This window comes from Podarcis tiliguerta, assembly GCF_965153285.1.
Source record: "Podarcis tiliguerta genome assembly, chromosome: 2".
In the NCBI taxonomy this organism is placed as follows: domain Eukaryota; kingdom Metazoa; phylum Chordata; class Lepidosauria; order Squamata; family Lacertidae; genus Podarcis; species Podarcis tiliguerta.
Window position 1 is genome coordinate 56,431,251 of NC_139535.1, and position 16,316 is coordinate 56,447,566.

At 42.3% G+C, this 16,316-nt stretch overlaps 1 protein-coding gene across 3 annotated transcripts in view; it reads right to left on the minus strand.

Annotated features, from left to right (window-relative positions):
- FAF2 (Fas associated factor family member 2) overlaps nt 1–16,316 on the minus strand; it is a 31,254-nt gene that overhangs the window by 6,455 nt on the left and 8,483 nt on the right. For 2 of the 3 annotated variants that reach the window (XM_083423444.1, XM_083423445.1), the window contains exons 3-8: nt 3,344–3,412; nt 2,512–2,646; nt 1,467–1,543; nt 792–930; nt 212–297; nt 29–120 (exon numbers count right to left, since the gene is read on the minus strand). In XM_083423444.1, coding sequence (XP_083279570.1) covers nt 29–120; nt 212–297; nt 792–930; nt 1,467–1,543; nt 2,512–2,646; nt 3,344–3,412 — 598 coding nt within the window. Of the gene's footprint in view, nt 1–28; nt 121–211; nt 298–791; nt 931–1,466; nt 1,544–2,511; nt 2,647–3,343; nt 3,413–10,776; nt 10,921–16,316 lie in introns of those variants that run through there. The other variant, XM_083423446.1, reaches the window with a different exon arrangement.

Below are 16,316 nucleotides of genomic sequence, written 5' to 3' on the forward strand. Positions count from 1 at the left end.
AAGGCAGAGTTGTAATCAAAACACGTACCTCTATATCCTTCTGGTTTATTTGTGGAACAAGCCCAGAAAAGCATCCTTGTATTTATGAGGGCGATCACTTCAGGTGCACAAAGGGTGTTGCTGTTTGGAAAGGATAAAAGATTAATTCACGTGAAACCGCACCCAGAACTCACACCACCATTTATAATAAAAAATATCTGAAGTAACCTACCGACAGAATTCATCAGTGTCTTGATGGTCATCACCATGAAGGTAAACAAGGAGGAAGCGTAGCTCCCTCTTTGCATCATTCAGTGCCTTGAGAGAAGAAACATAAGGATGTTTTAGAGATGAAATCTGGACAATTTGACACTGTGCTCAAGTGAAAAAAGTAGTGTCAGGTCATCAGATCATAGCATGTACACGAAGACTCTAACTGTGCTAATTTTTTTGCCAAATCATGCACAGCAAACCTTCCTCATTGGATAAGGAGCACTGTGGCTGTGCTAGACCAAGTAGTGAGTCTTTGATATGGTCTTCACCCAAGGCAGACTGTTCTATTATTAGCACTACTAGAACCACGCATTGAAAAACTGAAGTTACTGTATTAGCAGAGTGATTCTGTTTCCAATACATTGTAACATAGGCAACAGTTAACAAAACGTAACTTCCAATTAAATATCTCAGGTTACTATTTTATATTACCTACAATATATGTCTACAACATTTTGCCTCAAGGGATAACTGAAGATTACTCTTCCAAGAATCTCCACTTCAAGACAGGACAACTCTTTGACATCTCTTGTACCAACCTGACTGTATGTTCCCTGGTAGAAAACAGGATGTATTCTTCCAAATTTTTCTTCAAACATATGAATAAATGAAACAATATCACCAACAGGGTCAGTGACCCGACTACGAGGATCAGGGCGTATGAAACGCAAAGCAAACCTAGGAAAGAGTATAAAATTGAAATATCAGCTACTGGTTATTCTAGCACCTTCAGAACACGAGTGGGATGATTTCAGTTTTACATTTGTTTAGTTATATATGTTTCTACCACCTGTATTTACAACACAAAAACCCATATTAAAGATTTCTTAACAAAAACCAACCATGCCACAATTGTTGTGATATTCCAAGTAAACACCTTTGTTTAAAAACATTGTTAGACCATACCAAGATTTCCAGAGCCCAGCAAGTTTGCAAGATTTCCAGTGCTAACTTGTCTTTATTTTATATTGCTAAACTTTGTTTTGCAATCATCTAATGTCTAGAAACAAATAAATGACCTAATCAATGCCTGAGAATTACAAAGTGGGCCTTCAGAAATTGGGCACTAATCTACAAGTAAACCAGTTTCTAGCCTCCTGCCCACATCTGCCATAGAGTATTACCTTAACTAAGGAGTAGTGGCAAACTTCAGAATAAAGCAATAAACTCAACATGCAAACTCAATATGCAAACATAAACAAGTGTGCACTTACCTAAATATATCAAGTAATGTGTAATATGTAAATCGGAATGGAAGCATTATCAAATAGTAACCCCAACCTAACAAGCCCTGAAATGACAAAGAGAGAGTTAGGTCCTTACCACGCCATTCCTTTGAAGTACAGTGGTACCTCGGTTTACGAACAGCTCTGTTAATGAACTATTCGATTTATGAACTCCACAAAACCAGAAGTAGTGTTCCGGTTTGCGAACTTTACCTTGGTCTAGGAACAAAAGCCGAACGGTGGAAGGGCACCGGCGGCGGGAGGCCTCATTAGGGAAAGCGCACCTCGATTTAAGAACAGATTTGGTTTAAGAACGGAGTTCAGGAACGGATTAAATTTGTAAACCGAGGTAACACTGTACCAGCTTAAATTTATTTTATCTTGAAGCAGCTATGTTAATGAAATATTTTAGCACACATTTGGAAACTGATGTCTTGCTATTTAACCTCAGAGATACAATTCCTAGATGTTGGTTCTCATCAGCAACAAGTGTTTTTCTATTCCTTTCCCCCACCTCCCACCCCAGCTTGAGGCATATTGAAATAATTACCAAACGTTTGGCTTTTAAGTATCATTTTCCTTTGCTGTTCTGCTTTTCATTTTTACAACAGGACAACAAAAGTAACCACAGTCTCTTATAGAAAATAAGTCCCCATTCAAGGTAACACCTGTGTTCTAAACCTGCAGAAAAGTATTTTCCTTGTACAGTCATACCTCGGGTTAAAGACACTTCTGGTTGAGCGTTTTCAGGTTGTGTTCTGCGGTGACCCGGAAGTAATGGAACGGGTTACTTCTGGGTTTCGCCGCTCGCGCATACGCTCAAAATGACATCACGCTCATGCGCAGAAGCGACGAATCGCAACCCGCGTACGCGCAGATGCGGGTTGTGTTCTGCTCAGGATGTGAACAAGGCTCCGGAACGGATCCCGTTTGCATCCAGAGGTACCACTGTAGGTGCTTTATTGTGTCCTAGAACTGACCACAGAGAACAAATGCTTCCCTAGTTAAGCTACATCTCAGTTATAGAACTTGCCCTTGGTTGCGGCCTTGAAACAACATAGCTGTAGATCCTGTGGTCAGCAGTGTTGACCTGTAGCGGTCTAGAAGGTGGTGGATTGAAGACACTTGGGACACCCTCTTGCTCATTCAATCGGTCCTGAACAGCTGCCTATAGAGGGCGTAACAAGGACTGGTTAGCATATTTTACCTATCACACAGAAAATTCTTTTAGAAAGTATATAGACAAACAATAAAAGGATGACTAAGATATTTAATACTGTAGTCAGGAATACAGCTTTGCTGAGGTCTTTGCGTCATCCCCTGGTCATCAGAATTCCACAGAGCAAAAAATAAAAATACGGATTTATTCAAATTAGGGAAAATGCTAATTTTGTATAATCAATATCACTAGAGGTTGCAGGTTTTTGTGTGTGCAGAATCTGGATCCCCATTGTTCATCCAAGGTCCTTCTTTGTGTGCCCTCTGCAAGGGTGGTGCAGAGGATGGTAACAAAAGAAGGGGTCTTTTCAGGGGTGGCTCTGACTTTGGCCTGACTTCAAAGGCACATAGTCATTGGGCTGAATCCAATGGTGGGGTGTATTCACCCCACCCCAATGACATTAGGCTCTAATGTCTTTGGAAATCTGTACTGGACCAGAGGCTTCCATTAGTTGAATGGGGAAGGAACTTTTGTATATCCACCTTCCCCAACCACCCACACCCCTGCTCCAGTGGGATAGTGGGAGGTGCCACAGAAGCATATTGGATCAAAGAGCCTTTTGTCAGAGGAGAAAAAGCACTGGATACCATCTACTGCTGGTAAGCAACAAGTGCAACAAGCAAGCAAGCCCCAAGTGAGACAGTACCTCTATGTTCCAGTTGTGTTGTTCCAGTGTATGACGGCACTGGTCCATGGACTCTATGCCAGTCAGGTCCTGGGGGCAAGAAATGGGGTGGGAGAACTTAAGTCAAAACAATAAACAATACAGTCCTCAAATCAAATTTTATTTTGTTTCTCATTTAAGCCACTTCCGTTCGGAAATCAGAATTCAACAAGGCATTTGTAAACAAACTGCCTCACAAAAGGAGCAAACATCAAACTTTGTGAGTCTTGAGATTCTCTTTCCACAAGACAGCTGGTCACACTAGAACCTGAGAAACCAGGATTCAAATTCCGACTCGGCCACAAGCTGATTGGGTGACCCTGAGCTAGTCACTGCCTCTCAGCCTAAACTACCTCACCGGGTTGTTGCGGGGATTAAATAATGGAGGGGAGAGCCATGTACACCACCTCGAGCTCATTGGAGATAAAGGTGGGCTATAAGTGCAATCAATCAATAGAATAAAATTATTCTGATTTCGCCTTCACCTCTCTGAACTCTCTTATTTCTAAAGACCTGTCCTACTAGAGTTACAGCCCTGTGATTAAACACTTTACTGCTTTTCATTAGCACTTCTTTTTCCAGTTTATTTTGAGCTTTTAATTTATTAGCATTCTCTGTCCAAATTGTGATTCATCTCCAATCTGCTCTTTACAGACGTGAGTTCCTACATTTATCATCAGAATAACAGTAGGTATGTTTTCAACCAAGGATATATTGCCACTATATGTAATGCCACACTGCACTAACAGAATGCATGCAGGCACACAGAAATAATTCAACAGAAGCCCTCAGGCTGTAGCATTCCACTCAGCTAGTTAGGCTGGTATTCCTGGTCTTGTTTCATCTTTGCTCAACCTTCAATTGTGCTGGACATGTGAGGTAACAAGCTTTGCTCTGCAAAGCAGTGAATTATTGCCTAATTAGTTCTTCAGAGATAATTTCTTATAACATTCCTAGTTAGCAGCATAATACTTAGAAGAGCGTAATTCTTCCTCTCACAACACTGACAGAGCAAGTCTCACAAATAAGCCTCGGAACAGGATTTACAACGCTCATTCCCTAAAAATTCAACTAATTTAGATGCCTTTCTGAAACATATTCCTGAATGGGCATGTGCACCTACTGCTTCTTCACATTTCTAGACTGACAGTTGACCTTTTCAGTGTGCTTAAAATGGTACTGCTGCTTACCAATCTACAAAGTTCAAAAGCTCATTTGCACTCCCATACAGCTAGAACTGCTGCAATATGCAGTAAAATTGGATGCCAGAATTTTCTCTGTTTAAAAGTATGTAAAGGATTGTAGCAGCTTTATGTGACAAAACAAACTCTAAACAACAGTGTTTTCATACAGGTCTCAATAGGGGGGTTGGGCATTTCAAACTATACACAATTTAGCAAGAATCCCTCTTCAAAACCCCCTTTTCTCCCTATAGGTGTAACATAATGCAGTTGTCGTGTCTTGTAAGCTTTCTTCCTCGGAGCCACCATTACAACAGATGGGGACAACAGCCTACATGTTTCCATGTCTACTGGATTGCCATGCAAGTGTCAAACCTGGTATATCTTCTGCCAAATTTGGCATTCTGAGAATCTCAGCTTTTGTACTAATGTGTCTGTGTGTATAACATTTTTCACAGTTATCTGTAACTACTTTACTCAAGGCCAGAATGAAAAACAGGCACAAAATTAACTGCTAATGCTGTTCTCTTCAGTGTTTTTTAAAAATAATATTTTTATTAGTTTTAAATTACAGTCCAGTAATAGCCTCATTATAACAATACCAATTTATAATACAATTATTAATACCAATCATGCAAATACAGAATTATATAATTTATTTAAAGTGCCCCCCGCATGCTAGATCTGATGATTTTCTTTAATTCTGCATTCTAAAGTCTAACTAGTTTCAATTACATTCCAGTCATAATAATAATAATAATCCCTTATACAACAACTGCAATATTAATAACTTCTATTCGTGTTGACACATTAAATGATTTATAAAGCTTCAAGTGAGGAACTCAAACTATATCCTTGTTCTTCCCGTGTGTGGCAATTATTCTGTCTGTAGCATTTCTTCCTGTCCTTGTAAGATGTTATGTCTCCCCCACCCCACCCCATTTGTTGCTGTAATCCATCATGCCTAGGGCGGAGCTGTTGTTCCAGAAATTTCTCCATCGCTCTGTCCCATGCTTCATTGTTTTGCACTGAGAACTTTAACAACAGCTGCAAAAGTTGCTCTGTCCCAGTAAATAAACTATTTTCACCATTTTCCCTCTCAGCCTGGGAAGAAGAGTGGTCTGTCAAACTGCAGATGACTCAATAAAGAAGCTCATCAGTTCCTTGGCTGCTCCCAAACTGCTTTCATCCTTCTTCCAGCTGAAGATATATGGCCAGTTATCCTTCCAATTAAATTAAATTCCAAGTCCTCTTAGCGTTATTCAGTTCACTTCGTAGATAATAAAGGATGGGGAAGAGTCAGCTCTAAGTTTCTATCATAAACTTGTTGCAAAATAGAGCTTCCCTCCTTTTTTCCTTACACGCAGTTCCATTTGATGTTATATACCATATTTATAACCCAATTTCTTCCATCATCACTTGTACAAATATAATTTGAACCAACATTCAGGGGAAGGTTGCTGAATCGTAACTGTAGAGAAGAAAACTTTAAATAAAGAAACCTTAGGCTCCCCACCCACCGTCTTTTGTTATCTCAAATTCAAACCTTAAAGTCCTTGCAATTGGTTTGTTCTGCAGTTTGTGATCTTCTAGCACGCGCCTGTACTTTAGTCCAATTAAGCTCTAATTAACAGGAGAGCCTCTGTTTCTTAATGGCGGCACTGGAGAGTTTTCAGCAGACAAAGCGCTTTTGCACCTCCCACATTCCATGCCAGAGAGAGAGCCAGGTACCAAGACAAATTCTGGGGGGAATTTGCAAGGATGATTTACCCTCAATCATCCTTGTTTTTCCTTTGCCTATGATCTCCCACTGTCATGGGGGCTGCCTCTATTAAGGCAGAGTGGAACCAGAAGCCTTCTTCAGTGTTATAACCATGGAACTGCACAACATTTATGAAGCACTGGTACTTTCCCCACACTACTGTTTGTAAAAATGCAATGCAAAACAATTCAGTATCAGCTAACTCCTGCAAATATATTCCATGGCTTAAAGATGGCTATAAGATCAGATCACTAAATCTGATGGGTGCATTCTCATCTGAGATTCCAGTCGTCAATTTCGCCTATCCGCCGGTGACTTGAAGGGCCTCTTGCATACATACAGCAGGACCCCCTTTACAGCAGCCATGGAAAATAACTGGCATATCACCAGCTATTTTCAAAGGACAGAAAAAAGATATTTTAATTGCTTGAAATAATGCTTTTTGTTCATTTTAGTTTTGCAGTAAATGAAAACGTTCTAACATCGCAGTAGAATATGCCCCTTGTGGTCAACTGTACCATTCATTCTGAAGGGTTTTTCAGGTTAAATGTCCAACAAATGATTTTACTAATAAAGAAGATGAACAAATACTATTGTATGTATATTTCTAACACTAGAGTATTTACTGCTTTGAGGTGCAATTCAGAAGGTGCTTAGAGAGACCCACTGAGCAAAGCAGAAAGGAGGGTGGACCCACAGTAGACACACAAGCAGCTAGTGGCACTGAACTACCTGATCCAACGTGGTTCAGGGCAAAGCGAAGATCAGTCAAGTTATTTTAGCATTAGAGACAGAAAATCCCACAAGTCCGTGTTCCCCTACCTTCCCCATATGCCATGGACCCAAACCTGACCAGGCTTGCAATTGGTGTTTAGTAAAAATTTGCACATGCTAAATGCATTCATACATTTAACATCACGTCTGGTTTTGCTCTATGTCATACAAGTGAAACATTTCCAAGAAGCCTGTAACTAGCTTTGCTGCTAACTCCCAAACCATTGCCAAATTCCAGAGAATTATGTTTCCAAGGTGAGGAGCACCTGACTAACAGAACAAAAGCCTTTGCCAGGCTGAGAATTTGTTCTTGTACAAGTGCAGCAATCAAAGACTGAACATGATATAGATGACAGATACAATTTGGTAAAGTTTCTCAGTTAATTTAAGGAAGTTGTTTTTCTGGATACCAGCTGCAGGTTCACTTTGAGTTATAGATGGGATATACAATGGTATTATCAATAAAGTTCCAAGTTTTAATTCTCAGTTATTAGTAACAGCACTTATTACCATGGGCACCAAATCCTTTAATTTTGTGGTGAACCTACAGACCATACATACATGGCTAGCTGTCAGCCAGTCCAATCAACACCTCCATAGGTAGGAGGCAATCTAGTGCTGGACAGTCTCCTGACTGAAGGATACCTTTGAAGGTACAGATCAGACTAGCCAACAGCTGACCCGGTCTGTACTTTCACTTTGAAAGGCACAGATGTGGGCCTCATTCCCTCCACCCACATTGTGGGACACCGGACTTGACAGAAAATGTTGTCAGCCCTTTAATTCAAACAAAATTCAAGAAAAAATAAACCTCTCAGCGTTCTCCCCAAATTTCTACATTAATAGTAGCTAATTAAGCTAATTGTTTTACATATTTTTCAAGTCACCATCCGACACTTCTTTGGTTCAGAGCTGACCACTTCCATTCTAAACAATGAGGAAAATACACAGAGACAAGAACAGCATCTACATAGGATATACAGAGAAAATGAAATTCCATTTATCTGGAACACTGTACCTATGCATGAAACTGAACCTTATAACAGTGATATGCAGACTCTGTAATACGGGGTGGAGAATCTTCTCAGCCCAAGGGCCACACTCCCTCAGGGGCAGCTTTCCAGAGGTTGCATGCCAGTGACATGCAGGGCCCAGAACAAACGTCTGCAGGGCAGCAGATGTGAATCTTATCTTTGTACAACAGGCTACATTCCAGTCAAGTAAAAAATCTGAAGTTTCTACACACCTCCATCTAGGCAACCAAGAGACATTCTTAGGACACATTCTAGCCAGACAAAAGCACTTGAGGGAGCAGAGCCAGTGTGGAGTGTGGCCTAGGCAGGCCTAGAAGTCAGATAGAGAGGCCACATATATCTCCTGGGCTCAAGGTTCACCACCCCTGTTGTAAAATATTTTTGAAGGTCTGGAAATGCATTACTTTAGACTAAATGCATACAGTATATGGTCACTTTCTTCTCCCCATTATAGCCAATTTATGTTTCTAAAAGAAGTCTTAACAAAACCATATATTTTCGAAATTCCCATAATTTCAAATGTATGTAGATAGTTTCAATATACACCAGATCAGCAGTAGAGTCACCTGCTCAGCATTTGTTCTAGGTGAGCAGCTGAACAACAAATTGCACCTACTTGCCTATTATACATTTCCTATTATAATGTCATAGTATCATTTTTTTTCTGGGCAGAGTGAGTGGTAATATAAAAGCAATATTTTCAGTTCTCCCTCCATCTCTTTATTTCAGACAAGCACGAACAGAGCCACAAGAGCAACTAGCACAGTACTATATCCCTCCACCCCAAACTGCCTCACTTTTTTTGCTCAAAAAAGTGAAGTACAGTGGTGTCTGCCTCACATCAATGGTGAGGTAAAGATAAGGTAAGGTAAAGGACACCTGGACCATTAAGTCCAGTCAAAGGCAACTATGGCTCTAAGTGCCGCCACCTACCAACTGGCATTTCAAAATGCAACAAACACACACTGCAAAGTATGTAGCATTTATCAAATGCCCGAATATGGCTTAAACTGAATAATCTCTTCAAAGTAGTACAACTAAGGTAATTTAGCAGCTTTAGAAGCAAAGAGAAAAGGAGAATTGGAAACTTATGAATGAGGGGTGTTTGAAGAGTACTGCTGTGTGTGGGATAGGTACTTTAGACTTGCAGTTAGTACATTTAAGAAATAGTGAACATTACATTTTGATTTAATTGTTAATATATTGTGATTATTCAAAACAATAAAGGGAGTGCTTTCACCCCAATGTGCTCTCCCAAAAGGCAAAAACAAAAAAACCAACCCTCCTCCAGAAGACAAGAATTGACTAAGACCCCTGACAAAGAAATGTCAAATATAGGTATAACAAGAGAAAATTGGAGCTTTGGGGGAGGGGAGTCAGAGTAGTCGCTGTTCTTCCTCAGCCCAATCTCCATCCAGCTCCCCTACAACAGTGTGTGGATTTTTTATGAAATGCTCAACTCACCGTCAGTAATTCTTACTGGAACCTCCCACTTCTGTCAGCAGTGAGAGAATTAAAAGTTGCAACCATGCTAAAAATGTCAGAGCAGTACTAGCATTCTCCACTACAGTCATGTATGGAAGGTTATAATGTTAATAGAAACTGAAAGGTGCGGGAGGCAGTCTTGTCCATGTCTTAAAAAGAGCAAAATGGCAATTAAAGCATTCAACCCTGGCTAAACAGAAGGCCACTTGTGTGAAGAAATACCACAGTTTAAGTTATAAGCCATCATGGGAATGAATCCCCAACATAGTGCTTTCTACTTTTAGGAATGTCCAAAATATACTCTCTCAATTGTTTATGCCAAGTGGTGCAAGACAGTTTAAGGTTCTCTATGGAATACTAAAGTGCAGGAAGAGGGAGGAAACAATCTCTTTTAAAAACAATTACAAAGAATTGCAAATGTTGCTCAGTGTTCTTAAGACAGGGCAGAATCTTATGCACTCATACTTGGCAGTGGAGACCACTGGACTCGGTGGAATTTATTTCCAAGAAAACATGCTCGACTGGGCGCTATAGGAGCTTGTAATTGGGATTCTCCTCGCCTCTCAGTAGAGAAACCTTTAAAAATAAAAAAGCGGGGGGGGGGGGAGCTCCTTTTTAATAATCAGCTTAGCAACCGGGATGTCCCTCCCCCATACAGGTGTACTGACTCATTTCCTGTTTGTTGCTCTTAACCATCACAACGCATAATATTTGCCGGTGATTATTTATTTAAATGGTACGATGCGGAAGAGCACAAAACAGCGAAGCAAGCTTAACTGCTCACAGGGCGACCCCACGGACTATACGTTGCTGGTTCCCACCCCACGGCCATACCCGCGTTGCAGGGGGGTGGGAGGCAGGTTCAGGCGGCGGCCTCCCTAGGCTGGCAGCCATCAGGCCACCGATGGTCAGGCCGAGGCCGTGGCCGCTTCCGCCGAGCGCCCCCTCCGCGCCCCGCTCTCTGGCCCCGCCGCCGCCGCCCCCCGCCCAGCAGAAACCTCAGGCCGGCCTGCCTGCTCTCCTCCGCCCCCCAACCCCCGGCGCCGCCCGCTCCTCTTGGCCGCCCGGCGCGCCGGGAACCCACGCGAGGGCGGAGAGGGAGCCCAGCCTCCCGCCCAGGCGGCCGGCCTGGCTCAGCCCGCCGCGCCCCCCTCCACCGGCCGCGCCCGCGTCCAGCACCTGGAACTGGAGCAGCTTCTCGGTCTGTTCCGCCGACAGCTCCCGCTCCTCCGGAGCCGCCATTTTGCTGCTGCCTCTGACCCGCAGTTGCGTCACTCCGCGGAAGTGACGTGACAATTCGAAACTTCCGACCGCGTTCCGCGCGCGCCGCCGCCGCAAACAATAAAATAAAAAGAGGGGTCTCGAGTAGCTAGTGGAAGCTCACAGGGATTGTGGGGGCGGGAGTTATAATGCAGAATTTTCCGCTCCTTCTTGGTGCTGCGTGGTTCGTTGGCTTTTTGTTTTGTTTCCTCTTAGACAAAAGTTAATAGTTGCCAAACTTTGGAGAAATCTAACTTTCAGCAGCCTCCTCACCCAGCAATAAAGGCAGCAGCGAGGACAGGAGCTTATTCTCTTTACAATTTCGTCTGAAATGTGTGTGGAGGGGTGTATATTAGTTTCAAAGTATTTTAGAAGTACAGTATGCTCCCTGTTACCCTGCTGCGGCTTGGAGGGATGTGGTTGGGGAACAGCAGCTGGCAACAGTTCTTGCAATGTAGCACGCTGCTGGTACCGCAGTTTATAAAAGTGGGGCTATGAGGCTGGTTTGGATTCGCAGCCCCACACTCCCCACAAAGAAAACCCCATACCTAAACGCCCCTCAGGTTGCAGCAGCAGCAAAAGGTCAATTTTCTTAAATTGCTCCCTCCCAGCCCAAATAATGCAAAGCACGCACGAGCCTTGTGCAATACCGACACGTTGCGCTTGGGCTTTGGAATATTTACGCTAAAGGGGGGGGGGGTTAAAATCACGTGCCAGGTGGAACACAGACACAAAAAAGGATTTCTGACTAAACTCGGAAGCTGGGCGTGCGCGCAAGCTAATTTCTACGAGTCTGTAATCACACCCATGTGTCACATTTGCACGCGCCCGCATCTGGCTTCCGGTTTAATTTGGAATCTCCATTTTACACCCTCGATGCAGAAGAGCCACGTGGTTGTTTGCCAGTGAGCGAAACGCAAGGGGTATTTGCATTTAGTGCGGTGACAGCGCATTCCATCCGTATCAGATACGTTTTGCAAGGGAAATCGTTCAACACTGCCTGCTTTTAACGGAACAGCGTGTTGATTTTGAATAATGTAGGCATGGAAACAGATTTAAAGTTGAGCCAGAACCCATCTCTACAATCTGCAGTGAGGCTTACAATAATATAACAATTTGCATCCACAATAACGCAGCAATGCAGAGTAAAACAGAGAGAAAATGGCACTAAAAAATTAAAACAACTTACAAAAGGATAGAAATGCCATTATAGCAAAGCTTGAAGGAATAAAGGTGCTAGGAGAACTTCCCAAAGGAAGGAGTTTCCAAGCTAGGTGCCACAATAGAAAACACCCTATCTTGGATAGTTATTCACTTCAAAGCTATGTTGGGAAAGGGGAACATGTGGGTCTCCTGATGCTGCTGGACTCACATGAACTTCGGGTATTATGGACAAAGGCCAAAGTCTCAAGGATGGGAGCTGTAGTCCAGCAGCACCTGAAGAGTCACAGGTTGATTCAAATTGTACAAACTGCCAGACTTGGGTGCATGCAATGGAGCTTCTCCTATCCTGTCTCCTTAGCCCCCCACTCCACTCTCAACATTAGCTCTGGAGGGTTGGAATGCCGTCTTGAACAGAATTTTTTTTTGGGGGGGGGGGAGAAGAGCCAATGAAAGTTCTATTGTGCCTGTGGAAACCCACTGGTGCAGCATTGAGGGTGTATGAGCTGCTGTGGGGGAGAAGATGAAGGGAAAATCCTGTTGCATTAGTGGAAGTCTTTTCCCACTAACACAGAGCCACTATTGGATACAGCACTATGCCTATGGTGCACACACACTTATCCATTTCTGCCACTCAGAATGAAAAGACTCACTTTTCAATGATTTGCCTTAGTTCCAAGTTCCTTAATCAAACTTGGACCTAAGTCTTTGCTGTTGCAAGCATATGTTGTGATATGAGCAGTATCATACCCTCCAACATTTCTCCAATGAAAATAGGGATGTCCCATTCCATAATGATAATTTTACTATTTATACCCTACACATCTTAATGGGTTGCCCCAGCCACTCTGGGCGACTTCCAACATATATAAAAAACATCATTAAACATTAAAAAACCCTTCCCTATACAGAATAGCCTTCAGATGGCTCAGGGGTTGGATAACTCCATACCCTCCAACATTTTCTCCAATGAAAATAGGGACGTCCTAAGGAAAAGTGGGACATTCCAGGATTAAATCAGAAACTGGGATGGCTTCTCTAAATCAGGGACAGCCCTGGAAAATAGGGACACTTGGAGTGTCTGCAATATTTTGCCTGTCTGTTTGGGGTAGCTTCTAAAGTTCTGGTTATGAAAGGTGAGCTCGGGAGTTTGAACTGTAGCCCCCACCCCACCCACCCGGGCAGAATTCCAAATGCCCTTTATTTGCAAGTGTTTATCGCTTCTTTGTGGGAATATTAAAGTTTGGCCAAGGGGCACAGATGGCTGCACCACTATATATCTGCATTATTCCTCCTCTCCCTGGACTCAGTGGCACATGTGGGTGAGTTGGCACCAGATTATCAGATGCCTCTTGCAGCCCACTGGCTCCCTTGCCTAGACCACCTGGCCACTCTTGCTGTCAGTTTCTGAGAGAGTGAAAGCTTTGTGTTCTGTTGATGTTGAATTCAGCAGAAAGGGGACAGCAGACAGAAGCTGAACAGCAGCAGCAAACAGAACAACAACAAACTGAACGGAGAAAAGGGAGAGGAGAGAGAGAAGAGATCATGCAGAGGAAAAAAGTTAGAAGGAAATACTAAATTTAAAATGTGACAAAGTACTTAACATGCATTGCATTTCATGTTTGTATTGCTTGCATTGCCTAAAAAATGGTAGGGTTTTTGTAATAACTAAGGTTTATGAATGTTGTACTGAATATATAATTTTTACAACCTTGATTGTGGCTGGCTCGTATTTTCTTTTTCTTTCAAATCACCATTTTCATATGATTAATGTAGCAGTGCGGTTCTCCTGAGTTAAAAAGAAATGTAAAAGTCAGATTAGGAAATTTCAAAGCTATGCACTCCTGGTCTATTAAGGTCAAATGACTTGTGATGTTAAATGCATCTTTGCAAGTAATGTGCACATTTTTAAAAAAGCAGTGGTGTGGGGTAGGGTGATAATGACCTGAATCACAGCAGATACAGAGGGAAGGTTTAACCCATTCCTCCCCTGCCATGTTATTGACAAAACATGCTCCTCTGAAGCTACTATTTGAATTGGGAAGAAAGCTTCCATTGGCATCAGTACCCTTTATTTATCTGAAGCCAGACAGTCATCTTGATAAGCAAGTCAATGTGATCTTGGAGTAGCTCATAAAATCACAGACTTGTAGAGCTGGAAGGGACCCTGGGAGTCATCCAGTGTAACCCCTGCAATGCAAGAATCTAAACTAAATCATAGTTACTTCTGTTGTGCCTGTCACCATTTGGCAGAAGACAATACATAAGTAAATGCACCTATATTAGTGATAGGGAAATCAAAGGCTCATAGTGGGCAAACCAATTGAAAGCCATTTCCATGAAGCCAGGTGGCCAACTAATTTTGGAAATTGTAACTTCTATTTTCTTATAGCTTAGGAAGTATCCTTTCACATTCTAGTATTTTTAATTTAGATCATTATTATCGTCATTATCATGATGATGATGATGCAGTGATTTTTATGGTTTGTGAACTAATGAAAATTTGTCCAGATGTTGATTGCTTGCATTTAAAGCACATCCATCTCCCCTAAAAAAAAAGAAAAAAAAGAATCATGGGAACTATAGTTTACCTTTCACAGAGCTACAGTTCTCAGCACCTTAGCAAACTACAGTTCCCTGGATTCTTGGGGTAGAGGAATTTTCTTTAAATGTATTATGTGTATATAACACATAACATATGGTGGGTTGGCATCAAAGGGTGCCATTCACCAGCTGTCCAGCATGTGAATTGATAATTACATGACTGACTGCATTTTTTAAAAAAACAAGCTAATCTTTAGTAGTAATTAACTACCTAGAGAGTTCCTTGAAAGATGGCAGCACATGAGGCCGGGTGATATTCCAGAGGCCCTGTTATAAACAAAATCCTACAGTATATTGCCACCGATAATATTTGTGTGTCACAAAATAGGCCACCACTAGAGGTCAGTAACATACAACTGTCATTTAATCTTGCCTGTAGCCAGCTATGCCTTTCAGAGCTGTGATGTGGAATGCATACTAAGGCTTGTGAAAGCATATCATTACTGAGCACCAGTGCCTGAGTTGCAATCCAACACTGGGGAGAAATAACACCATGCATGTGGGATTCTCTATAGATGCAATTGTGGAGGGTTTCACTAACTAAGCATAGGGAAATCAATATATGTCCTGCACATCACAATTTATGTACACTGATAAGCTGATCTATATAATTCCAACATTTGCTTACAAAAATAACAAACAAGCTCAGAAAAAGGCCTTTTCAGTTCCCTACTTTGCAGAAAACATGACATTACATGCTAACACGCCAGGTGACTTGTGGAGAGGGATGGCAGGCAAATATCTGAATTTTTCTGCCACTAAACTATTGATGATAAGCAGCAGTGAAGTTCACTGGGCTGGAATGTCCCCACATGGAAACAACTGGCTGAGCCAATTTTTATCCAGTGGCTCCATTCCTCTGCTCTCATCCTTAATGCAACAATCAGAATGGCTACAGAACGGCCACCAACCATTGCTCTCCTCCTTGATTGAGCAGTGAAGTGCAAAGGCAAGGACAGTTTGGAAGAAAAGAGCACCAAGAATGTTTCAAATCAAATTACACCCATGTGGTGTGGTGGTTAGAGGGTTGGACTAGGACCTGGGTGACCAGGGTTCGAAACCCCATGAAGCTTGCTGGGTGACCTTGAGGTTCAAATGGAGAGGGAGAAGAACAATGTGCACTACTTTGAGCTCCTTGGAAGAAAGGTGGGGTATAAATGCATAGGGACTGCAGCTGGTGCAGAATCCAGTTGCTTGGGTTTTGAGTGGTGTTATGAAAGGGGATCCTATTTCACTGATCCTTATTGAGCTTCTGAACCCAATTTAAGGAGTTCATACTGGTGTTTGAAGCCCTGGACATCCTGGGAACCAAGTTCTCAATGTAACGCCTCTCCAAATATCTGCTGGACTGAGGTTTCAGATCACCAAGGGAAGTCCTGGTTGTGGTCCCACCTACAACAGTGGTTCATGATGTGAGGGCATGATTTTATGGCCTTTGATTTTAATGTTTTATGGGATGCATTTTTATTGGATTTTTGTGTACAATGCCCTGGTGGTATAGAAATGAAATGAACAAATAAGATAGACTAGTGCAAAGCTCATTGCGTTGAAATAAGACTGTGAGATGGATTCTTTGAAGGATATTGTCTCTGCCTTATACATTGGCCTCTGCAGGTAAGTAAGAAATAGGCTGCTTCTCATCTAAATGGCCCAGAGACTGGGCTTTCTTTGCAGTGGCTCATCACCCTTGGAAT